Source organism: Mustelus asterias, chromosome 12 (assembly GCF_964213995.1).
Source record: "Mustelus asterias chromosome 12, sMusAst1.hap1.1, whole genome shotgun sequence".
Taxonomy (NCBI): Eukaryota; Metazoa; Chordata; class Chondrichthyes; order Carcharhiniformes; family Triakidae; genus Mustelus; species Mustelus asterias.
In genome coordinates, this window is record NC_135812.1 from 27,417,561 (window position 1) to 27,443,157 (window position 25,597).

Consider the following 25,597-nt stretch of genomic DNA (forward strand, 5'->3'; position numbering starts at 1 on the left):
ATGATTTTTATTTTCTTTGCTCTATGTTTAATACTATGTTGTGTACAAAGCGGAGTAGCTAGAAGCCAAATGAATGGTGCTAAGGTGTTTTCACATATTAACAAACCTAATTATACTGAAGAATTCTGCCACAATAATTGGGTGCCAAGCATACGGGATAATATGATCTGTGTGTTGCCAGTTTGCTGTAACAGCTGCTCTTTTCCATGTGGTGGGGAAATCTGTCTGGATGGCTCACGTGCGTGAGCAGAATAGGGCGAAGTAAAATTGAAGCAAAGCTATTATCTTTACTGGATTACTAAAAAAAGATGGGTGAATATTAGCTCGTTGCCATCACACTTACCTTTGCTGATCTTGTGGAGCCAATAAACATCTTGCTACACTAGGGGAGGTTTCTGGCAATTAAGGAGTTGTGACTGCCATGCTGCATCCTTCCATACCTTCCTGATAGCTGTGCTAAGGGATCTCTTTTGCCAACCACTTCCATCAATTCCATCCCTCTCGTATATATTTTCATTTTGAAGAATATTGACATCAATCTGAGAAGTGTTTTTCTCTTTTCTCACTTGTTCCTTGTTGGAGCCATGTTTTCATCTTCCTGCATGCTGATTCTACTTTGAGAAAGTTTTAGCTTTAAATGTCAACAGCTGCAGCCTCAGAAGAACTTCCTTTCACTGTCTCCACATATTTTGCCAAGCTCCCAGAAGCATTTCAGCATTTGCTGATTGAGTTGCACCTTTTCCAGCCCAGCAAAATTGAGCTGAGCTGATCCTTTGATTTCTGGTGAAGTCAGAAATGTGGTTGTTAGTTGGTTGAACTCGTGCTGCTGGTCTTTTGATAATGATCAAGGATCTTGGAATTTTAGGGCCTTTGTCTTTGCAGTTTCTGCAATTCCTGTATCATGAGGAATTTTTTGGAGTTGGCTTCTTTACAAATATAAAGATGTACTTTCTATTTTGTCAGTGACTATGCAACTAGTTATTTCACAGATCCAGATATGGATATTTCTATAGACTTGTGAGCCTTAGTTCCACTTCTGAAGAAATAGTGCATGAATGAGGAGGAAAATGAAATTGAAGATGTCTTTACACTGACTTGTATACAGGGGCAGGATCTGTTAATTAAACTATCTAAAGAGATTTGTCAATCCATACATGGGTTCCTGAAGAAAGACCTCACTAGAATCTGTATACTCTTCTTGCTCAACTTCTAAATCAAATCCAGCACAAGGATAGCCTTCCAAACAAGTACGAGAAGTCTTTGTCATTTGTCTTAAACTTTAACCGGCAATAATAACAAGGTGGCAATTGACACTTTGTCAGAGGGCAGAGATGTCTTTATTTTCCTGTTGCATCAAGGATGAGTCTTCGTTCCTATTATCTGGCAGTATTTCCCACAAATGTATTTATCGACTGTTCTGATATGGCTATACTTACCGTTAGACCACATTTTGTGGAGGTTTGGTCTGGAAGGTGCTATTGAAGAAGCTTTGCGAGTTGCCGTAGTGCACTTTATAAATGATCCACAACACTGCCACTGTGTTCTGGTGGTGGTGCAAGTGAATGTCTAAGGTGGTAGATGGCCATTCAAGAGGGCTGTTTTGTTGTAGATTGCATCAGATTTCTTGAGTATTGTCTGGAGCTGTACTCATCCAGACAAATGGAGAGCATTCCGTCACACTCCTTATATGTGCCTTGCAGATAGTGGACAGGCTTTTGGGATCCAGGAAGTGAAGTATTCTTTGCAGAATTTTTAACCTCTGATCTGTCTTGTAACTACAGTATTTATATGGCTTGGCCAGTTAAGTTTCATAGAATCATAGAATAGAATCGCTACAGTGCAGAAGAAGGCCATTTGGCCCATTGAGCCTGCACTGACAACAATGCCACCCAGGCCCTATCTCTGTAACCCCATGCATTTACCCTGCTAATCCCCCTGACACTAGGGGGCAATTTATTATGGCTGATCAACTGAACCCACATATGTTTTGAGTGTGTCATCGGACTGAGAGAAAACCAGAGCACCTGGAAGAAACCCACGCCAACATGGGGAGAATGTGCAAACTCCACACAGTCACCAGAGGCCGGAATTGAACCTGGGTCCCTGGCACTGATAGGCAGCAGTGCTAATCACTGTGAAGCAGCAGTGCTTGCCACAATGCTGCCTATAGTTTCTGATCAATGGTGACTCGGAAAATTCGGCCTTGGGGGATTTCAGCAATGGAAATTTCAAGGGGAGATGGTTAGATTATTTCTTGTTGGACTTGGTAATTACCTGACCCTTCTGTGGCATCAATGATACTTCCCACTTATGAGCCCAAGCCTTAATATTGTCCAGGTCTTGCTGCAGGCGGGTACAGACTGCTTCAAGCACCTGAGGAGTTATGAATCATCAACAAACATCCATACTTCAGATTTATGATGCAAGCAAGATTATTGATGAAACAGCTAAAGGTGTTTGGCCTAGGACACTACACAGAGGAACTGCAGCGATGGCCTGGGGCTGAGATGATTGACTGCCAACAACCACAATCATCATCGTTTGTGTTCGGTCTAATTCCAACCAGTGGAGTGTTTTCTCCCTGATTTCCATTGACCTCAATTTTGCTAGGGCTCCTTGCTGCTGCACTTGGTCAAATGCTTCCTTGTTGTCAAGGGCAGTCGTCACTTCAGCTCTGGAATTCAGCTCTTTGGTCTGTGTTTCATAAACTCTTGAGAATGGAATGTAGGGGTTCAAGTCAATAGATTTAATACAAAAGAAAAGTTGAGAAGAATGTGGAAACCAACTTAATTTCAGAATGACATTCTTCTCTGCTAAACTTCCCGTTTCTAACATGCAAGAGGGAATATTTATACTGTGCACTGAGTTATATAGTAATTAATACAAAAACGTTTGACATAATGATTTGGGGACAATTGGTTCCTGGTTAAAGCTGTGATGTAGTTAATGTAAAACACTAATCTTCACTTGGTAGTGACTTAGTAAATCCACTTTTAGAAAAGAATTGCTGCAGTGATGCTTTTAATGCATGTAGGAAGGCACTACAGTCAGCTTTGGCTCAGTTGATAAAACTCTCACCTCTGAGTCAGAATGTTGTGGATCAGGTCCCACTCTAGTGCTCCACAATCGGAGGTATTGGGCTGGATTTTCCAGCCTCCTCAGATGGCCAATGTGAATTCCGATGCCCCACTATATGAGGCGTCGGCCAAAAATTGGGATTACCGACAGGCGTCAAGGCAATCAAGATTCACCTGACCTACCCCGCTGGCTCCGATTGGGTTCCTGCCCATAGTGGGTGACAACCCAATTAAAATGCAGTGGTTCCATTTCCTCTTTTGCAGACCACTTATTCCCTTTGAAGAAACAACAGCTCTCAATCAGGCTTAGAGTCTATGTAAACATTGTGGTGAGGAATAATGGAGGTACTTGAGATGCATTCAAGTGTGAAGGCAAATGTAAATAACACAGTTGACTGTAGGATGAGCAGAAACTCCTTAAGCTGTCAATGGAAGCCTATTTCAAAGCACTGCACCATGAAATTGACAGAGAGCAAAGATTTCCAAATGGAATAGAGAGGGTTTCAAAGGTTTCAGCTTGCTAGGAAGGCTCAGAGACTTCAAATAAAAGCTAGGTGAATACACTGGGACTGAGTGCACAGCTGTAGTGAAGGGACCCCCCCCCCTCCCCCCGTGAAACTGACATCTCCTCTCTGTCAGAGGACTTCAAAGGCGTCTTCTTACGCTGGCAGCTTCTGATAGAGAGAAAGGGAAATCCCTGCTTCAGAATGGAGTGCTGTTGTGATTTAAAAGCCTGCAAGCTGTAGAGGAGGCATAGAGATTAAAGTGACCTGGCCACTTCAAAGTTTCAGAGTTGACAGACAGAAATTAAGATCTTCATCACGGAACTGCCTGAAATCCCCATGCCAGGGGTGATCTTTAGGTCTGCCAGGGCTAGAAGGGGTATTCTTAGCCATGAGACCCTCTTCCTGGGGAAGAGTGGTGAGGTCAACATCTTGACCCCAGCCCGAGCCCACCCAACCCCAAAGACCCTTAGAAAAAGGGAGAATTCCTCCCATTGTCTTTTGGATGAGACGTTACACTGAGAGCATCCCAGGTAGGCACAAAATATCCCAGAGCTATATTTTGCAGAAGAGCAGGTGTGTTATCCCTGGTGTATTGACTAATTTTTATACCTCAGTTTTAAAAAAGATGCAGCCATTATCCATTGCTGTTTTTAAGAGTTTGCCGTGTGCAATTTGGCAGCCACATTTCCTAAATTACAACCGTGACTGCAATTCAAATGTATTTAGTTGGCAGTATAGTGCTTCGGGACATGCTAAATAAATGTAAGTCTGTCTCAACGGCCATATGGCTTTACTGGAATAGCACTCAGACTAGTGCCAGATTTTGGTGCTGAAAACTCTACCTTGGTGTCATATCTGTCGAGTGATCCTCAAGGTAATTAATTACTCAACATTCTGCTGTGCACTACTTTTTATCCCATTTATATTTAAGCATGAGAAATGCAAAATATCCAAACTGCAAAATATCTCTATCTATATTTAGATTGTAATCATATTGCCCTTTTCCGATTACTGGTAATTGAATGTTTTTGCATTTTAAGAAGCACATGTAAAATATCGCAGAATCATAGAATTGTTATGGCCCATCATGTCTGCACTGGCTCTCCAAATAAGCATCATGACTCATTCCTATTCCCCTGCCTTTTCCCCATACCCCTGCTCATTATTTCTGATCAAATAATCACCCAATGCCCTCGAGTTCCTCGATTGAACCTGCCTCCACCAGACTTCTCGGCAGTGCATTCCAGATCTGAACCACTCAAAATCATAGAATCTCTACAGTGCAGAAGGAAGCCATTTGGCACATCGAGACTGCGCTGACAACAATCCCAGTTACTATCCCATAACCCCGTGTATTTATCCTGCTAGTCCCCCTGACACTAAGGGGCATTTTAGCACGGCCAGTCCACCTAACCTGCACATCTTTGGAGTGTGGGAGGAAACCGGAGCACCCGGAGGAAACCCATGCCGACACAGGGAGAATGGTGTGAAAATGCTTTTGCTCATGTCACATTTGCTTGTTTTGCAAATCACTTTAAATCTGTGCTTTCTCTTTCTTGATCCTTTTACAAGCGGCAACAGTTTCTCCCTATCTATTCTGTCCAGCCCCCTCATGGATTTTGAACATCTCTATCAAATCTCCTCTTCGCCATTTTCCCTAGAAAGAGAACAGTCCCAGCCCCTCCAATCTATCCTCATAACTGAAGTTTCTCATCCCTGGAACCATTTATGTAAACCTCTTCTGCACTCTTCCTGATGTGTTCACATCTTTCCTATAGTGCAGTGTCTGGACCTGCACACACTATTCCAGCTGAGTTCTAACTAGTGTCTTGTATAAGTTCAGCATAACCTCCTTATTCTTGTACTCTATGCTTCTTTTGATAAAACCCAGAATACTACATTTTTATTAACTGCTCTCGCCCCCTGTCCTGCCACCTTTAATGACGAATGCATATATACACCCAGGTCCCTCTGTTCTGCAACCCCTTAAGAATTTTGACTGATGCATCTTTGTATTACCTTGGGTTCAGTGGCATCAAATGCTCCCATAGGATGTTGAGCATCTTACTTTTGGGAGTAACACACACACACAACACCTGATATCTCCTTGCAGGAGCTGGGATGTAAGCAATAAAACTCTTTTGTGACTGGAACCAGAAATGTGTCCTTTGCACAGGCATTTTATCAATCTCTGTACGTGGACTGAGGCAAGACTGAGTTTGAATTATTGAACTGCGATGTTGTGCAGTGAGACAAATGTATGAATCAATTCATAGAATCCACACAGTGCAGAAGAAGACCATTCGGTCCATCGAGCCTGCACTGACAACAATCCCACCCGGGCTCTATTCCCGTAATCACATGTATTTACCTTGCTAATCCCCCTGACACTAAGGGACAATCTAGCATAGCCACATCTTCAGACGGTTAGTTGTAAGATTCACTTATTTTAACCAGTGCAACTTTTATTAATGTAATGATGCAACATAAGAATATGTCACGCTAGCCCAGATCAGTGGACCATCTCACTTGACTTAAATAAGGAATCTATTCACTATCCTCCTGCATTTCTTATCTCGCTGCCTCGATGAAGGCTCCCCAAAGCTTTTGGTTTCACAAAATTGTTTGCTCTTGTGGTTTTTATTTTAAATTCTCTCTGCCAATAAACACATCTCTCTTCTACCACCCACCGCCCCACCCCTCCCCTTTCACAAACAGAGGTCAAGGGCTTTTTCAATCAAGTGGCTGAGAGGTGTTTCCTGACCAGCCAGATAAGCAAACAAATCATTTACTGTTTTGGCTGGGGAGAATCATTTCAATTTAGTAGACTAAAGTTGTTTTTTTTAAAACATGACCACACATGATATTAGGATAGATGCAACAAGCTCAGACTCTCCATTGCTATATTCAGTGTTGATGGGCTACAGAGACCCAACCTGCCAAACTGAAGCTGCATTGCTGTAATCTCTATTAAAGCAATATATTGATTATAAATGATTTAAAGCAATATGCCTTCAAGGATCATTATTTTATTTGATTAAAACAGTATTGCTACTTTAAGTATCTATTCTAGCCCTGCTCAACAACTACTCAAGTTCACACCTCTTCATGAAAGCATGCTGGATCACTTTTGTTTTTGTTTGTTAATGTTAAAACACATAACTGTGTTTTGCGTGTGAAATTGCGCTGTCCATGGTGGAGGTGGGGGGGTGACGGGGAGGGTGGGTGTGGTGGGTGGAGGGAGGGAGGGGTACTGTCCGTTCGGAGGGTGGCGGGGGTTGTTGACAGAAACCCTCCTGTTTTCTCGTCCGTTTACACTTAGAATTTTTCTGAGAAAATTCCACCCTTTGTCTTTCAGTGTACTTGCAATCAGCAGGCAGAGTGACTGTAGCAATGGTGAAATTGGAGGCTCAATGCTGATTCTTTAAGGATAATCTCAGAGAAATCAGTTGATGTTAGGAAAGTGGCTACAAAGAAATGACCACATTTACAAAACAATTCAGCTCTTGTTGCTAATTCAACTGCGCCACTCTGTGACTTTTCTGACACCAAACCCACAATATGTCAAAAATGGCATGTACCCCTTTTACACTAATGACATTAGCCCCAGGATTTCTCAATCAGACATGTACCTACAGCTCAGGAAATGTTGATTGAATTGTTGATGGTACAAAAAATAAGCACAGACTCAACTGAAGAAATGGATTGTTTCTCCTTCCCCAGAAGCTATTGTGCAAATTGTACAATGTGAATTAAGAGCCTATCCACAGGTTCCATATGAATTTGCATTACATTTGTATTAAAAAATGTGGAAATCATATTCTTTTTATAAATCTAATTGTAGTTTGAGGTGTGAGAAAAACAGGCAAATTAAGTGGAAAAATGGTCCCAGTGCTTGGCACCATCTGCACACTCCTCTCCCAGGCCCTGGTTGTAGTTTCCAATATCATTTTATAATGCCTAAGGAGCCCTATCCAAATGGCAAATGCTATTTGGCAACCATAGTCAATCAATGGCAGGCCTAAACATTTTGCTAATTCCTGAACAATTACAGAGGAATGTTTAATTTGTAAATATGTTTAATAACCAATTTCATGAAAATCCCTGTGTACATTTTTGAGGTATTTCAAAAAAATATTTCTAGAAGTGTCAAAATGTTGAATACTTTAAATAGTATTTAGCTGAAGAGGGGAGGGAAATGCATAGTAAGTAAATGTATACTGAACTGAGTTATGTTTGTAAATAATTTCTGTGATATTAGTAATATTTCTTATTTTTGACAGATTTGGAAGAGATCTGGAGCTTGGTTTTACAAGGGGTTGCCAAAATTCATTCTGCCATTGAAAAGCACTGCTCGGACAAGTGAGCTGCACTTGCGACCTATTCAGATGGAGCACGGACAAAGTATTGTTGTCAACCGATCGTACAGTTGGGCTAAAGGAAGAGGTTGGTGTTTTAGCTTCTCTACAAGGTTCTCAGTGCCCCTCTCGTATAACCTTCCTTTGCTCCTAAACTCCAAGAATATTAACTTCCTACATCAAATGTACATCCATGCATTAACCTTCTTAATCCATTTCTAGCCAGCATGTGCACTAGTTATCTGACAAATATCTTCTTGAAGGTCTTGCAACCGAGCATCAAAGCCCTTAAACTTCCTCAGAAAGACAGTGTTACTTCTGTTTATGGCATTGATTCCAAATTGGACCATTTCATTTTAGGTGTTCTCCACTTTTTCTGTGTGCCCTTCAACCTTTAGTGACAACATACTAAAGATTTCTGGTTATAATTACAAAGAAAAAGACTTTCACTTATCTAAGGTGGCATTTAAGTGACAACCATTCTTCTATTATAATGATTTACTTGCCTCTGACCCCCTCCATGTAGTCCATTGTTCCATGGTGCAGGCATCTTGCTCAGGGCCATCCATCTTTATCTTAGACAATGTTTCTATCCACCTCAAAAATGTAACACTTTGCAAAACCTGCCAACACTTCCTTTAAATTAAAAAGAAGTACTCCCTTTTTAAAGTTACAAAGCCAATGCGCAGAGTAGACAGGGCAAGCTCTTAATCCATCTCTTTGCTTGCACCAAAAACCAATCCAATTCATGGTTCCCTCAAGAGAGACATGCAGGATCCAAGCTGATAGGAAAAGACATTTCAGCTGATAATGGGCTTAACCTGACGTTTGATCTTAGTCAAAAGGCTGAGAAGCGATGCACTTGTTTCCCCACATAAAGTGACATATCTTTCACCTTCAGGAAACTACGAATCCTAGGACCACATTGGACAGGGCCTTCATCCACTCTATTTAAATGAAGTTGACCCTGTAAAATCATTGCATGCACTAATGATTAGATGGGTGCTATTAGCATACTACGAGAAAAATGAGTCCATGGCCTGATGAAAATACCTATGGCATTTTGTATATTTGAAAGTCAAGACTTCAAATATGCATATTAACATTAAATATCAAGGATACTTGGACAAATTACTGGTAGGGAACTGTTGGTCCCAATTTATTTTCTCTAATGACTTAACTAACTGCAGTGATGGAATTTCAGTAAAACTGTAGGATAAAAATACATCTTCCTCCCTACTCAATTTACTTGAAAGAACAGGTTTCTGGTGATGCTAACCTGATGGATAATTCCTCCCATATTCTTGGGTGAGAGGGGAGGATTTTTCCACATCCCCCACGGCGTGTTTCTCAGTGGTGGGAGGTGGCTCATAGTTGGCCAGCAGCAGGATTTTCTGGTCCCACCCCTGTCAATGGGATTTCCCATTGAATCCACCCCTCGCGTTACACGTGGAAACATGTGGTGGGATCACTGTTGGCAGGACCAGAAGGTCCCACTGGGGGGAAGAGCTGCAAAATTCCGTCCTTGGTGTTGAAAACCCCAAAATAATTCTGCTTAATAACTAACTGGAAGGTCTTGCAGTGGTGTTATGTGTTAACAGGATGCACGTTAGTTGGTGAAGTCAAAACTTAAGACACAAAACCTTTCCTTGTTGAGAGAATTTATTGACTTTGTTCAGCATCAACACCCCTGACCTCCCTGCAGTGCTCCAACTATCCCTGATTGATATGTGTTCAAATACCCATCACCTGTTTTCCTTAATAATGTAATTGATAACACGTTATGTACTCCGCATAAGGGGTGTGGGATATGTACTTTGGTTGTTTGTATTTTGATTTCCTGTCAAGTTTCATGTTGTTTCCATTGGATGAGGACAGATTTGGGCTCTCAAACTTACATTTGAGGCCAAGGGACATGTAAAAGTAACTGCTCGGATGAGGTATGACAGATCTGCCAGTGAAGCCCACTGTGTCAAATTTTGTTTAACACTCCTGCAAAGCTCTTTGGGATATTTTGCTGCATTAAAGGCACGGTATGAACGTAAGTTATAGCAGTGGAAGTTGGAAAAGTGTGAGGAAGGTTAAAAAGAAAGACGGCATGAGTTTTTGATGGAATGAAACTGTTGATTTATGTTTAAATACGATCCCACTGAGCTTCTAATGGCCCAATATTAATAGCTTCTATCTCATGGTTTTTTTATTTGAAATAATGACATGTATGATGACTTCCACAAGCTGTTGATGCTTAAATTGAAAGCATATTGAATGTTTTGAGAGGCGACTTTCCTTTTTGGTGCTAATTCTGCAAGGATGGTAATCACATTTCCTAGTTCCGTTTTTTGTTAAATTTGATTCGTAGATTCAGATATGGAATGGAGACAAGGAACGTACTAGTGTTATTAGATGCCCCATTTGTGTGCGAGTGAACTTTAAAGAGATTGGCATAAGTACCAGTAAAGATGAATGTGAGAATGAAGGGGACAACATTTTTCAAAGCCTTGAAAGACATCTTAAACTGTTAGCAACTAAGGTTTATGTGATGGGGATTAAGAATAAATAGACAAAATTAATGGAGAGGAAATCTCATGTGCAGGCTTGAGGCTGTTGTGGGGTATCGATTACAGTTCAGTAGGTCTGAACTGTATTGTCACACGAAGGTTAACTCTACGTTTTTAATTGACTCTTAGAATCATTTATAAAGAAGCAGTACAGAGTAGGACTATCTCCATGCCTGCTGGTACACATGGCTCTGTCCCAACATACAACTGGCGACTTCTTGTGAGCTATCCCCAGCATACCCTCTAATTCTATCTGTTACTCTTGTTCTATGCTTTTAAAATTGTACTCAAACATTCTGTACCCCCTCCTTCTCCCCTATGTACTCGATGAATAGTATTCTTTGTCTGTATAGCGTGCAAGAAACAATACTTTTCACTGAATACCAATACATGTGACAATAATAAATCAAATCAACTGACCTTGGGTGCAAGTCACATGCTCTCTTGTATCATTCTGTGAGCAGAACTGTACTCAGTCCCACATGAACCCTATATGTGCCAGACCCTTGCACTACGGAGGCCATACATCACCAGTTCCGTTTCTTTCTGCTTTAGTTCCACAGTCCATGAAAGAGCAGTTGTTCTAATAGCAAATAATCGATTTCTACATCTGGCTCAAATAAGCATGGATATTAGAACTGAGAACAGTACCTTTTATTTAGCATGTTCTTTTTGGATTCCTTTGGTGTTTCACCTTTCCAATATTTCAGATGGAGGTTGATTAGCTCAGTTGGCTGGATGGCTGGTTTGTGATGCAGAATGACGCCAACAATGTGGGTTCAATTCCCGTACCGGCTGAAGGCCCCACCTTCTCATCCGTGCTGCTCACCTGAGGTGTGGTGATCCTCAGGTTAAATCACTGCCAGTCAGCTCCTCAAAGGAGAGAGCAGCCCATGGTCATCTGGAACTGTGGCGACTTTACCTTTACTTCAGATGGGGCTTTTCTATTGAGAAACACATTGATGGCAGCAATGGTGTTGCAGAGAAAAATATAGTTGAACGGTTTCCACAAAGGCTTACAAGAATCTCAGTGCCAGGAGAAAAAAATGGAGCAATAGTTTCAAAGCTGTGTGGTCCCTACGAACTCTTGACACCAATTCCAATGGTCATTATAAACAAAGTGCTGGAAAATCTCAGCAAGTCTGGCAGCATATGTGAAGAGAGAAACAGAGTTACCGTTTTGAGTCTTCTTTTCTTTTCTTTTGAACTGACTATTATTTAAAGTTGTCCTAGAAACAATGTTTAGCAAGGGAAAAGTTCACAAGTAGTGTTAGCACAGTGCCTCCTGCCTGATTTAGACATTATAATGAAAATTCCACCTGCTTCCATGATCCACTGGAATAGACTAGACATCTGGGGAGCTCCATGCTTCTCATACAACTCAAAAAATTTAAAACATGTGAACTGAAGTTGCTGGTGTACATTGGGACCACGCAGATGTCCTGGCATCTACGCTAAACTGTAATTGCCCAGGGAGTTTAAACATCCAATGGGCTGATTTACATAGGCTGGGAGTGGGATCCTCTATGAATGTATTTTAAACTGATGTGGAGATGCCGGCGTTGGACTGGGGTGAACACAGTAAGAGTTTTAACAACACCAGGTTAATAAACCTGTTGGACTTTAACCTGGTGTTGTTAAAACTCTTACTGTGTTAAACTGATGTCAGTGTCAGAGATTTGGGCTAGATGTGCGTTACTTATCCAGATATTTACTCCACAGTTGTTGTGCTGTTTAATCTTTGATGTATCTTAGTGATTAACAGCGCAATTCAATACACCACCCCACACCCATACACCCTGACCTAACTACCCAGTATCCCCGACCCAACCATTCCCCGATGCAACTAAATTGCCAGACTTGAATGCACACTTTCACTTCCCAGATCAGAGATCCCGGCTGGAATATAAAGAAAGATAAGCATTCAGTTATCTCCACAGACAGCAGCGATGCATGCAGCATTGCCACTTATTGGAAGATCTAGCCCATTATATTTAAACGTTTTTCAACATTTAATGTCTTGATGCCTTGAGGTGATGGAAGTTATTCTATTCGGAAACTAATGTAAATTAAAGTGTGCAGAAAACAATATAAAAACGAGGATATCTTTTCTTAATGGCTTTGAGGATGATTCCTGCTGTTGAATGCAGGATTCAATGAAGATAAATTAGTTGATATCTCTTTTACATATTGTGCTATTGTTGATTGGTTATCAGAGATTTTAAATGAGGTATTGCAAATTAAGCATAACCAAAATGCTGTTGGATCCAAAAGTTATTCTTTAATCAATGCGTTCATCTTTTTAAGTACTTAATAAACTGTTGGGTCAACTTGATAAATTCAACAGAGTGCACACTTTTGGTTAATAATTTTAACAGATGTAGCAGATGATGGACTGGGTTTTTATCCTCAAGAGGAGTAGTGGGATCCCCGGCTTGACCTGCCTACCTCAGGAGAAAGTGCCCGCACAAGGATCTTCATTGTTGAAGGTGTAGGTGAAGGCTTGAGTCAGGCCATCCGACCTGGAAAGAACTTTGGAGACAGCCACAGGGGTTGCTGGGTGAGGAGGCGGCTTGTTTGACAGGTCCGTCCCAGTGTTGTGAGACACCTTCCCAGATAAAATTTTAAAAAAGCATTCCAGTCCTCACCCCTCAGACCCCTTCACCCTTCAAACACTCACCATGCCTCATTCATGCAACCTCATGCCACCCACCCATTACTCACAATGGACCCATGCCAGGCCCTGCCCTTCCATCCTGCCCCATGGCCCCTCATGCCATGACCCACTATAGAATCATAGAATCCCTACAGTGCAGAAGACGCCATGCAGCTCATCGTGTCTGTACTGACCCTCTGACAGAGAATCTTGCCCAGACTCTATCCATGTAACCCCATATATTTACCCTGCTAATTCCCCCAATCTACACATCTTGAGACACAAAAGAGCAATTTAGCATGGAAAACCAACCTAATCCCCACATCTTTGAAGCGTGGGAGGAAACTCGAGCACTGGGAGGTAACCCACGCAGACACGAGGAGAACCTGCAAACACCACACAGTCACCCAAGGCTAGAATTGAACCCAGATCCCTGCTGCTGTGAGGCAGCAGTGCTAACCACTGCACCACCGTGCTGACACACCGTCTAGAACCAATGAACACTGTAGTATGTGTAAAAGAAAAACTTTCAAAAAAGTGGCTCATTTATAGCTTTCTCCTATGTTGGAAAAAGGAGAAAGCTATGAGTGAATTATATTTTAAAAGCTTTTATTTTACACAATCCACTATACACTATAGTGTTCGTTAGACCATTATACACTCCCTAGAATCAGTGGGAATGGAAATACCATAATGGTGCATGAGGGGCCTAGGGGTGGATTGAAGGGCAGAACTTGGCATAGGGAGCATGAGCGTCCAAGAGGTTTGGTGGAAGGGCAGTTTTTGGCATTGGGGTGTGAGAATGACCTTTGAATTTGCCTATCAAAAGGTCCCCTTATTGTTTCTCAATTCAGTCATGGGATATGGGCATCGCTGGTTAGGCCAGCATTTATTGCCCATCCATAAATGCCCTTGAGAAGATCATGCTGAACTCACTGTTGAACTGCTGCAGACTATGTGAGCAGGTTATTGCTGAGCAAATGCCGCTCAATAGCACTGTTGATGCCACCTTCCATCATTTTGCTGATGATTGAGAGTAGACTGATGGGTCGGTAATTGGTCGGGGTGGATTTGTCCTGCTCTTGTGTACAGGACATACCTGGGCAATTTACCACATTGCTGGATAGATGCCAGTGTTGTAGCTGTACTGGAACAGCTTGACCAGGGGTGTGGCAAGATCAGGAGCACAAGTCTTCAGCACTATTACTGGAATATTGTCAGGGCTTTTAGCCTATGCAGTATCCAATGCCTTCAGCCGTTTCTTGAGCGAGTTGTTTAATTGTCCAACACTGTTGATGACTACAGGATTGCAGTTCTTAGATCTGATTTGTTGGTTGTGGAATCACTTAACTCTCTATCACTTGCTGCTTATGTTGTTTGGCATGCAAGTAGTCCTATGTTGTAGGTTCATCAGGCTGACACCTCATGTTAATGTATGCTTCATGCTCCCCTCTTCATTGAACCAGGCTTGATCCCCTGACTTAGTGGTAATGGTAGAGTGGGGGATATGTTGGGCCATGAAGTTATAGATTGTGGTTGAGTACAGTTCTGCTGCTGCTGCAAGCCCACAGTGTCACATGATTGCCCAGTCTTGAGTTGCTAGATCTGTTTAAAATCTAGACCATTTAGCATGATTGTGTCACACCACACAATGGAGGGTATCCTCATTATGAAGACGGGACTTCGTCTCCACAAGAACTGTGTCCCTACCAATATTGTCATGGACAGATGCATCTGCTGTAGGCAGGTTGGTGAGGATGAAGTCAAGTATGTTTTTCCCTCTTGTTGGTTCCCTCTCTACCTGCTGGTGGGGCAGGACATACCCAGAGATGGTGATGGTGGTGTCTGGAACATTATCCTTTAGGAATGATTCCTTGAGTATGATCATGTCAGGCTGTTGTTTGACTGGTCTATGGGACAGGTCTCTCCACAAGCCCCCAGATATTAATAAGGAGGACTTTGAAGAGTCGAGAGGATTGAGTTTGCTGTTGTCATTTCTGGTGCCTCGGTCAATACTGAGTGGTTTGTCCGGTTTCATTCCATTCTGACTTGTTAGCGATTTGATACAACTTGAGTTGTTCGGGAGGCTGATTGAATTGCAGACTAGAGTTCATAACGCCTCTGAAGGGCTGTGAACCACGACGCTTTTAAAAACCTGGCTTGACTGCATGAACATTTAGGAGGAGGAGGAGATACCTATCTCTGCAATGGAGACTGCCAGTTTGGGAATGCCGGATGTGTGCTTTTCACAGGAACCAACCCACACCCTTTAAGAGGCACTCTGGAAAATTGGACAGCCTGAGAATAGAGTCCAGAATCAGGACTCGTCTAATATTTTTAAAGAGCTCCTGCGATATCCTGACTTGGTAAAAGCCCAAAGCACTGCACTCCTGCTGTGTCGTGGAAACATGGGAAAACTTACCCCTTGTTATTTTTAAAGTTAATATATTGCTGTTTATACATTAAATTTACAAATTTGTGCAAATTTGAACCAAAATGTAATCCAATTTTAAAAATGCATTTCAGTTGTCAAATACAATACTAAGATTAAGTATAGGAGACCTAATAGAATGTCGCAATCCTATAATTTGCTTAAATCATGATGCAAAGAAGTTTGTTTGGAAGCACTTTCTGTGAGACGATAGTTCTGACATAAAGTTTAATGAAAATTAAATTTTAGGACATATAAAGTTTAATAGGCAGCATCTGGTGGAAAGTTTCCTCTGGTCACAATATGAAGTAGCATAAATATGTTGGTGAAAATTTCCTCGGGTTGACATTTCTAGTGAACACTTTCTACAAGAAAATAAATTCACCTACATGTTTTTCTTGTACATGCTGTGACCAGTGAAATTCCTACTGCCTGATAATCAATTGGAAATGCATTTGTTGGATCAGAGAACTTGCGTCATGGAGAGAGTTCATTCAGGTCAGCACAGGTGCTGCTGATGCTAGCGAGTCAATCAGCAACATCAATTCTAATTCTGATACCTTACTTTTTCCTATTGTCCTTTATTTCATTATAATAAAACAGAAAGTACTTGAAATAAACAGTAGGTCAGACTACATCTGTGGAGAGATAAACAGAATTAATGATTTAATCGATACCTTCCATCACAACCGTAAAAAATTAGAAATCATAGAAATCCTACAGTACAGAAAGAGGCCATTCGGCCCATCGAGTCTGCACCGACCGCAATCCCACCCAGGCCCTACCCCCATATCCCTACATATTTTACCCACTAATCCCTCTAACCTACGCATCTCACGACACTAAGGGGCAATTTTAGCATGGCCAATCAACCTAACCCACACATCTTTGGACTGTGGGAGGAAACCGGAGCACCCGGAGGAAACCCACGCAGACACGAGGAGAATGTGCAAACTCCACACAGACAGTGACCCAAGCCGGGAATCGAACCCAGGTCCCTGGAGCTGTGAAGCAGCAGTGCTAACCACTGTGCTACCGTGCCGCCTGATGTGAGGGGAGGACTTGTGGTAGGATGGATGAGGGGAAATATCAAATCACTTCCACCTTATCACAGTCCTTTCCTTTTGATCTTTTCCCACCTTGCCCATTTTACCTGCTTGCAATACATTGCATTTCTAAATTTCCTCACTTCTGATGAGACGTCACCGAACTAAAACTTTGGGTGGAATTTAATAACCTTCTCCTGCCCCAGAGGAGGCTTCGGAGTTGGGGAGTCCCTGTGATCGAGAAGCAAAGTGTGAGGTGGTGATCTTGCCACCTTCCCAGTTCCCTCTGTTAAATTCAGAATGAGAAGGCTTAAAGACAGCCTTCCTGCCCAGAGGCCAATTGAGGCCTTTACGTGGCTACTTACGGACCACCACTTAAGGGCCTCATCCTGCACCACTATTACCATCCTTAGTGGGTAGGCCTTGGGCTGGTGGGGAGGGGCCTCCTTGCTGGGCACTCTGCCTGAAAGAGACACCAGCTGGCAGGAGCAGAGGGACATGGGTTAAGGGTCCTGTATGTCCTTTAAATTGGCTCCGAGCTCCCATCACTGGGACCACCATGTCTGGCCTCACCTTTTTCTTGGGGTTCCAATGTGTAGATGGTACAGCAGTACCAGCAACATCCACCTCTCTTGGTGGCACTGCCGATATTGAAGAGGTGCCGGTGTCTGGCTGACAGTTCTTGGAACTAAAACATCCACCTCACACCAGGAATTTTGGAAGAGATTCCCCTCGCATTTGCTGGAAACAGGTACGCAAGTGCTTGATTGGAATTAAAATTTGATTGGGCATCCCAGAAAGAGTTGTGGCAAAGTTGACACCATTTTGCAATTGGTGGACGAACCATCAACCCCAATCATTACATTCGACCCATTAGTTGGAATTTAATACCCCCCTTCAAGAAGAGTTTGGTGACGGGGGAGCATTTAATTGGGCGAGAGGGTTGTGAATAGCATCCCACTGCCTTCTCGCCTCTGCCCTAATTAAGACCAGAAAGGGAAAGCTCAAGGATAGCCCTTCTGCTGCACTGCCAGTTGAAGCCCTTAACTGGACATTTGTTTCCCATTTAATAGTCCCAATCTGCCGTTGCTGGTATTTACCCAACAGTGGGTGGGGGACTTGTCATGTGGGAAGCCCAAAAATCAAATCTGTCTGGGATTACACGTGGACTCCCAGGAGTGGGGGGGGGGGGGGGTCACTTATTCAAAAGCTCTCTGGCTGATCGAGTGACTCAGCATCAGGAAAGGGGCCTGCCGAGAGGCACCCAACTTGCTACTGGCCTCCATCCCTGACCCTGAATCTGCCTCACCGATGGTCTGGGTCCATCAGCAATCCTGGCCCGAGGAAGGGTGCATCACTAGCAGCAACGACCACTCTCACTGGTGCTGCTGAGCAATGCACAGCTGCTGGTCTCCGATTAGTTAGCAGCTCTCAGGGTTGGGGTGGCCGGAGGGCGGTGGGGATGGGGGGTGGGGATGGGGGGGTTGGGGTTGGGAGGGAGGGAGGGGTGGGTGGGAGGGAAGGGGGGTGGGGGGGAAAGAGGGAGGGAGGAGAGGGAGGGGTGGGAGAGAGGGAGGGGTGGGTGGGAGGGAAGGGGGGTGGGGGGGAAAGAGGGAGGGAGGAGAGGGAGGGGTGGGAGGGAGGGAGGGGTGGGAAGGTGGTGGCGGAATTTCTGCCCTTCGGGTCCTTGATCCCAGGGAAGAACTCTTGCTGCTCAGTTAAGTGTCTGATTGACACTTAAAGTGGCAGACCTTACTGAAAGTAGACAATGTAGGGTTCTCATCGGTCCTCCAGCCATCAGGCATGATTCCTATTGCTTCCATTAAATACTGCCCATTAACGCTAATTTTCACTCCATAGATTCTGCCTGATTTGCTGAGTATTTTCAGCATTTTCAACTTATCCATTTTCTTTCAAAATGGTGTTATAGCCACTTGCAGTAAAGCTGGTCTCTGATTAGTTAGCAGCTCTCAGGGTTGGGGGGGGGGGGGGGGGGGCGGAGGGCGGTGGGGAGGGGGGGGTTTGGGAGGGAGGGGTGGGTGGGAGGGAGGGGGGGGGTTGGGGGGTGGGTGGGGGGGGAGTGGGAGGGGTGGGGGGTGGGTGTTCTATTTTGTTCTTGTTCCTTGTTGAACCTTGTTCTATTTATTCCTTTTGAGGAAAAAATAGCTGTCAACTTCCTACTTGGCTCTTCCAGTAATAATTCTGAGGCTATTTCATTGTATAGTTTTACCAAACGACACCAAGAGTGTGGGTAATTTTAAGCTCGCCCATTTGTTGTATTCTGTGTTGAGGTCAGTGATGAGTGGGGAGCCAAAGTGCAAACCAGCATTCCACTTGATTCCATGGGTTTGCCACTCAACAAGTTGCATTAATATTATCACCAATATTTTACCGTTTACCTTTAAAATATTCCATGCACCTTCCATAAGCCCCAGTTCTTTGAGTCTTTCTGCATAACTATAAGTTAGGGACCATTCTCCGATGTCGTCGTGCCTGGCACAGATCATGCTGATTCTGGAGAATAGTGTGCGGGCCTAAAAATCAGCTTAGTGCCTGGTGCCAAGCAGTTTGCAGTTATCCCAGCCCCTTTCTAATGGCGCAAACTGAGAATCACTACTGATCTCTGCTCGTGGAAACCTGGTGCGATGGCCACGCCAGGATCTCGGAGGCCTGCGGGTAGTTCAGGGCATGGCTGAACACCCTGGCAGTGCCAATTGGGTGGCGCCTGAGTGAGGACTATGACCTGGGGGGGGGGGGGGGGGTGGGGAGAGGGGGTCGATGCAGACACCAAGATCGAGGGAGTTTGTCGGGGACCATGATGGCGGGGGGGGCGGGGGCTCCGATGCTGGCCACCCATGATGGGGTTGGGGAACATGTTGCCGATTTGGGAGTGGGGGGGTGGGGGCGTAATGCCCTTGTGAGGGAAGGAAGGGTCTTCCAGTATACTGAGAGATCAGGGACCCTTGTGAAACGGCGCCTGAGTGCTCTGGAGCCGGGCTCACCGGCATGTTGAGGCACCCCCCCCCACCCGCCTCTGCCCTCAGTATCAGTGCAAAACTCCCATCTGTCCAAAAATGTGCCTGAGTGTGGGACGACTATGGTGCGGAGGGTGCCTGAGAGACCGGTGCGGATCACGCCATTCTGACACTTAGTCGTTTTACAGGAGATCTATGCCCCTCATTTCTGTTCTAATTTTAAGGAATCACGACTGCAAACCCTTCCAAAACCTTGACAAAAATAACAAGCTCACGATTGCATACAGTGCTTCAACTATATTGCTCAAATTCAATCACACTTACTCACTTTTATATTTAATTTCCCTTTGTATAAAGCTCAGAATCCCATTACCTTTTTTATTGCCTCATCGTACCTTTTACGATAAAAATCTGTCCTTTTTTCAATTTTTTTCTCACTGGATTTGTGTGGTAAGGATTTTCTGCCCATTCCAACTTGCCCTGGAGGCAACAAAATAACTTGCCCAGCCATTTCAGAGGGCAAAGGGCGCTCCTTCGATCACATTTTTCTTTCACTCAGCCAACTTCCCATTTATTTTGTACTTTCTTTTCAGTGTTTTATCACCATTGCAGTGTCAGCATTGGTCTGCTTTCCAATGTCTCCACCATCTACTCAATTTGTCAAGCTGTCTTTGCATCCTGCATTATTTTCATTGTACCCTTTAATTTGCCATAATTGGCAAACTGCGACATAATTTCTTCTATTGCCGTGTCTATATATTTAGCATAAATCAATATCAAAAGAATTCCTTTGACGCTGAATAATAGGGCACCTCAGAATCTATATTCCACTGATACAAAAAAACTAATCTTTCCTCCAACAAGTACAGAGAATGCTGGAAAATCTCAGCAGGTCCAGCAGCATCTGTTTTTAAAGTTTTAAAGTTTATTAGTGTCACAAGTAGGCTTATATTAACACTGCAATAAAGTTACTGCGAAAATTCCCTAGTCGCACCTGTTTGGGTACACTGAGAGAGAATTTAGTGTGGCCAGTGCACCTAACTAACACTTCTTTCGGACTGTGGGAAGAAACTGGAGCACCGGGAGGAAAAACACGCAGACACAGGGAGAACATGCAAACTCCACATAGACAGTGACCCAAGCCGGGAATCGAACCCGGGTCCCTGGCACTGTGAGACAGCAGTGCTAACCACTGTGCTGCCCATAGGGAGAGAAAACAGAGTATGTAATTCTGCCCTTATAGATGTTGCCAGACCTGTTGAGTTTTTCCAGTATTTTCTGTTCTTGTTTCAGATTCCAGCATCTACAGTATTCTTTATATCTACTGTTTTCCTTTTGTCTCCAGCCATCTCTGTAGCCAACAGCTTTAATTTTTGCAATCCATCTCTTAAGGAGACCCTTAAAAAGAACCTTCTGAAAATCTATACCAACAGAATCCACCACATTTCATTTATCTGTGTATTTTAATTCTAAGCAAGGTTTTTTTTTAAACACAAATTGATATGTTGTTACCCACACAACCAGATAAGAATAGAGGGTACAATTGGTTTCTCAAAAAATAGGAAACAAAACAACCAATTTGTGCACAGGGAAGCCCCATGATTAGCAATTTAATTAATGACTAGATCTTCTGGTTTTAGCTGTTGGTGTAGGAGTAAACATTGGCCAGAAAACCAAGAGAACTGCTTGCTCTTAGATTGCTGCTATAAATTTTTTATGTACCTGAGAGTACACCACAGTGCCTCGGTTTAACCTCTCACCCAAAATATGTCACCCCAGTCAACACAATGCTCTCACAATTATACACTGGAGCGTCAGCCTGGAATTTTTACTCACTCCTGTGGATTAGGACTTGAACCCACAACTTTTTGACTCCAGTGAGAGCGCGACCAACTGAGTCGGGGATAGGCCCAAATGGAATGACACTATAATTTAGCATGCTTCTGGAGAGCATTGAGACACTTCAACCCATCAGCCATCTTTTCCAAGGCACGGTGGCTGAGAGTTAAGAAGTGACATAAGGATACAGGGAAATGACAGACATTGGGTGTTTGCTTAAGATTACAGACAAATATTTGGGAAGCCCAGCACTTCCACTGTTGATGCTATGTGGGAAATTTGTCTGGAACATTTTCCTCTATCCTATTCCACAGAACTATCCCATAGGCTAGGGCAGCAGTATGGCTGTAAGGAGATGAAATTAATGGCATAAAAATTGGGTGGGTGCTATAAAGGACAGGTAATTCACTCCCTTAAGTTACTGTCCAGACAGAAAAGCTAAAACTCTAACCCCATGTCGTTTCATTGTGTTTGTGGCAATGATATGTTTGTATTTATTTATTGGTGTAATGTTCTGTGATGTTTCATGTAATGTATTGTTCTGTGTCTACGATGTACGTTTTTGGTGTGTTTTCTGTGTTGCAAGTCTATATGCTTGAAATACCTGCAATGTGTATTGCAGGAATGCTCTCCAGAAGCGTTCTAAATTATAGTGTCATTCTATTTGGGCCTATCCCTGACTTTTTGTATCAGTAAAATCCAGATTCTGATGTGCCCTATTATTCAGCACCAAAGGAACTCTTTTGATATTGATTTACGCTAAATGACTCAGTTGGTAGCTCTCTCACCTAAGTATTTTTTCTTAACTGATACTCATTAACAAGAATACAGTTTGTGTATAATCCTTTGACTAGTAATGGACTTACAAGAAATTTACACGCCCAATTTTCAGTAACTTCATTTCATGAACAACTGTGGCTATTTCAAGATTATTTGATTAAATGCTGTTGATCGATGTTAGGGTGTTGGTGCTGGACACTGTGCTTCTGTTGCAGAGTAATGTAAGGTCCTCAGTCAGTATATGAGTGATTAGGCACAGATATGAAGACTTCTCACTGTTCCATTCTAGTAGAACAACTCATGTAGTTGCATGGTTAATGTCTACATCAGTGAAAGTGTAAACCAGTTTATCCACACAACATAATACATAGAAACAGAAACCAGAAGAAGGAGTAGACCATTCGGCTCTTCGAGCCTGCTCCGCCATTCATCTTGATCATGGCTGATCATCGAATTTAATATCCTGATCTCCCCCCACCCCTTCCTCCCATATCCCTTGATCCCTTTAGCCCCAAGAGCCATATCTAATTTCTTCTTGAAATCAGACCGTTTTAGCCTCAACGACTTTCTGTGGTCGTGAATTCCACAGTTTCACCACCCTCTGGGTGAAGAAATTTCTCCTTCAGCTCTAAAAGGTTTATCCCTTATCCATTACAACTGGTGTAGAGATTCTATCACTTTGTTTTAAGTTAATGGGGACAATTGCATAGGAAGTGCAGCCAACGCATATCCAAGGGGCTGAATAGCCCTCAGAGAGGAACTCACAGATTGTCTTTAATTTTTGTAACTGATCAACTGAAAACTCAGCTTTTCTCTTCAAAGTATTTCCAGCTTCATTCATCTGAAAAGTCAACTGTTCAAATATCTGGATTCTGGCCTCTGCAGGATATGCTACTTACAAGTCCCTTCAGCCTTATATTAATAAGACCAAGAGAGCAGGTTTCCTTGGTTTACTATTTGTAGCAACACTTGAAACACATTTCTTATGTAAGTGTTCAAGATTTCTCTAATTCTGAACAGAGGAAATATCTTCCTACTTGAATGAAGGAGCAGTGCATATTAAGGGATAGAATAAAGAAGCTCCTGTACTTGTGAGGTAGTTCCATTTATTTATTTTTTGCCTGTTTAGATATGAGTGTTTTCTAAGTACCAGTGTTGGAGTGCACAGAATACAGCATTCTCTTCACAGCGGGTCGTCATTAGCACTATATTTGAGAGTCTGACAAAATTTATTAAGCACGCAGTATAATCAATGTTGAAGTGTTATATTAGCATAAAAATGCATTAACACTTTTTAGCTTTACACAATCCAACATTTCTTTTTAAAAGTGTCCCTCGCGTTGACGGAATGCAGTATATTTTAGCTGACGGTGTGATAAGTGACATTGCACTCCATCTGCAGTACTTTGTGCCAGGTAATAATCCAAGGTCATAACAAGAATAGAAGCGTGTACACAATTCTGTGTTGTTCATGAAGCCTCAAATTCTACTTTGAATTAATTTATATGCATAATCCATTGTTAAATTACCATTGACATTCTTATAAATTATGTAGAGTATCAGACTATTAATTCCGAACATCAACGTTGAAAGATTTTGTCTAATGGATGCAGAGAATAACCAAAACCTTTTGAGCTATTTCCTCGATTAATGTTTGTTTGTTGCATTAAATGGAAGTTTACTGTGTGGGTGGCACAGTGGTTAGCACTGCTGCCTCACAGCGCCAGGGACCTGGGTTCAATTTCTGGCTTGGGTCATTGTCTGTGTGGATTTTGCACGTTCTCCCCATGTCTGCGTGGGATTCCTCCAGGTGCTCCGGTTTCCTCCAACAGTCCAAAGATGCGCGGGTTAGATGCATTGACCCAAATAGGTGCCGGAGTGTGGTGACTAGGGGAATTTCACAGCAACTTCATTGCAGTGTTAATGTAAGCCTTACTTGTGACTAATAAATAAACGTTTACTTTTACCGATCTGCACAAACTTGCAAAAATCAAGAAAAACCTAACCTTGGATTCATAGCAAAACATTTGACTCAGAATAGGTTTTGTCCGAGAATTATTTTATTTATCAGCATTTAAATAATTGTATTTCATTTTCAAGTCTAGATTAAGTTAAATTTCTGAATTATTAATTATACAAATTTATAACAATGCTTGTATTATTTTAGAAAGTAACCACATCTAATTATTGCTACTGAATTGTGTTTTAATTTCAAAGGAAACATTATTCTGACATTAGATGAGTAACTGTAAAAGAACCTTTGTCCAAACCGTTTTCAATTTATGTGACATAATGTAATTAAATTCCGGTCTGTAGGGCAAAAGCTGATGATATAAAAGAGAATTTGGTGTAGGTCAGGGTTTTTCTCTCATAGTTTCCTCTGCAAGTTGATAGAAAAAGTAATAATTAGAAACAAATGGAAGCAGTTTGATGTTGTAGCTAAAAAGCCAATACTTTCAAACAATGATACATTACTCACATTTCTAACACACTACAATAAAATCTACTGATTCCTGAATGTGATTGCCTTTTCCACCTTATTAATCCAGATTGAAAATCAGATCCCGAAGGGAATTCATTTTTTTACAGTTTGCTGTCTTAGTGGTGCAAAAATGAAATAAAACAGTGGAGAATAGTTCAGCTGGTGACATGGAAAATTGGATGGAAGAGCACCATCTACTTGGCAATTGAAAAGACTAACTGCCGAACATAATTGTAATTCTTTGTGCATAATGATGCAGGCACTCCTACCCATCGTGTATCCTCCTGGGAGAGGTGGTAAACCAGATACAAATCCAGGCCAGTGATGGGATAGCAACATAAAAAATAGGAGCAGGAGTAGGCCATTTGGCCCTTCGAGTCTGCTCCACTATACATTTTGATCACAGCTGATCGTTCAACCCAATAGCCTAATCCCACTTTCTCCCATATCCTTTGCTCTCCTTTGTCCCAAGAGCTACATCTAACTCCTTCTTGAAAACTTATAATATTTTGGCCTCAACTGTTTCTTCTGGTAGCGAATTTCACAGGCTCACCACTCTCTGGGTGATTAAATCTTTCTTCCTCCTCAGTCCTAAAAGGTTTACCCATATTCTTAGAATATGACCCCTGGTTCTGGACACCCACACCATCGGAAACATCCTTCCTGCATCTACCTGGTCTAGCCCTGTTTGAATTGCATAGGTTTTTATGAGATTCCGTCCTCATTCTTCTAACATCCAGTGAATACAATCCTAACCGACTCAATTTCTCCTCATATGTCAGTCCCGGCCTCCCAGGAATCAGTCTGGTAAACCTTTGCTTCCTCTATAGCAAGAAATCCTTCCTCAGATAAGGAGAACAAAACCGTGCACGATATTCCAGCTGTGGCC

General features: G+C 42.6%; 1 protein-coding gene across 10 annotated transcripts in view; it reads left to right on the top strand.

The window, feature by feature from the left end:
- Window positions 1–25,597, top strand: part of LOC144501332 (rab effector Noc2-like) — a 235,784-nt gene that overhangs the window by 177,716 nt on the left and 32,471 nt on the right. For all 10 annotated transcript variants that reach the window (XM_078224952.1, XM_078224958.1, XM_078224954.1 and 7 more), the window contains one exon: window positions 7,867–8,029. In XM_078224952.1, coding sequence (XP_078081078.1) covers window positions 7,867–8,029 — 163 coding nt within the window. The remainder of the gene's footprint in view (window positions 1–7,866; window positions 8,030–25,597) is intronic.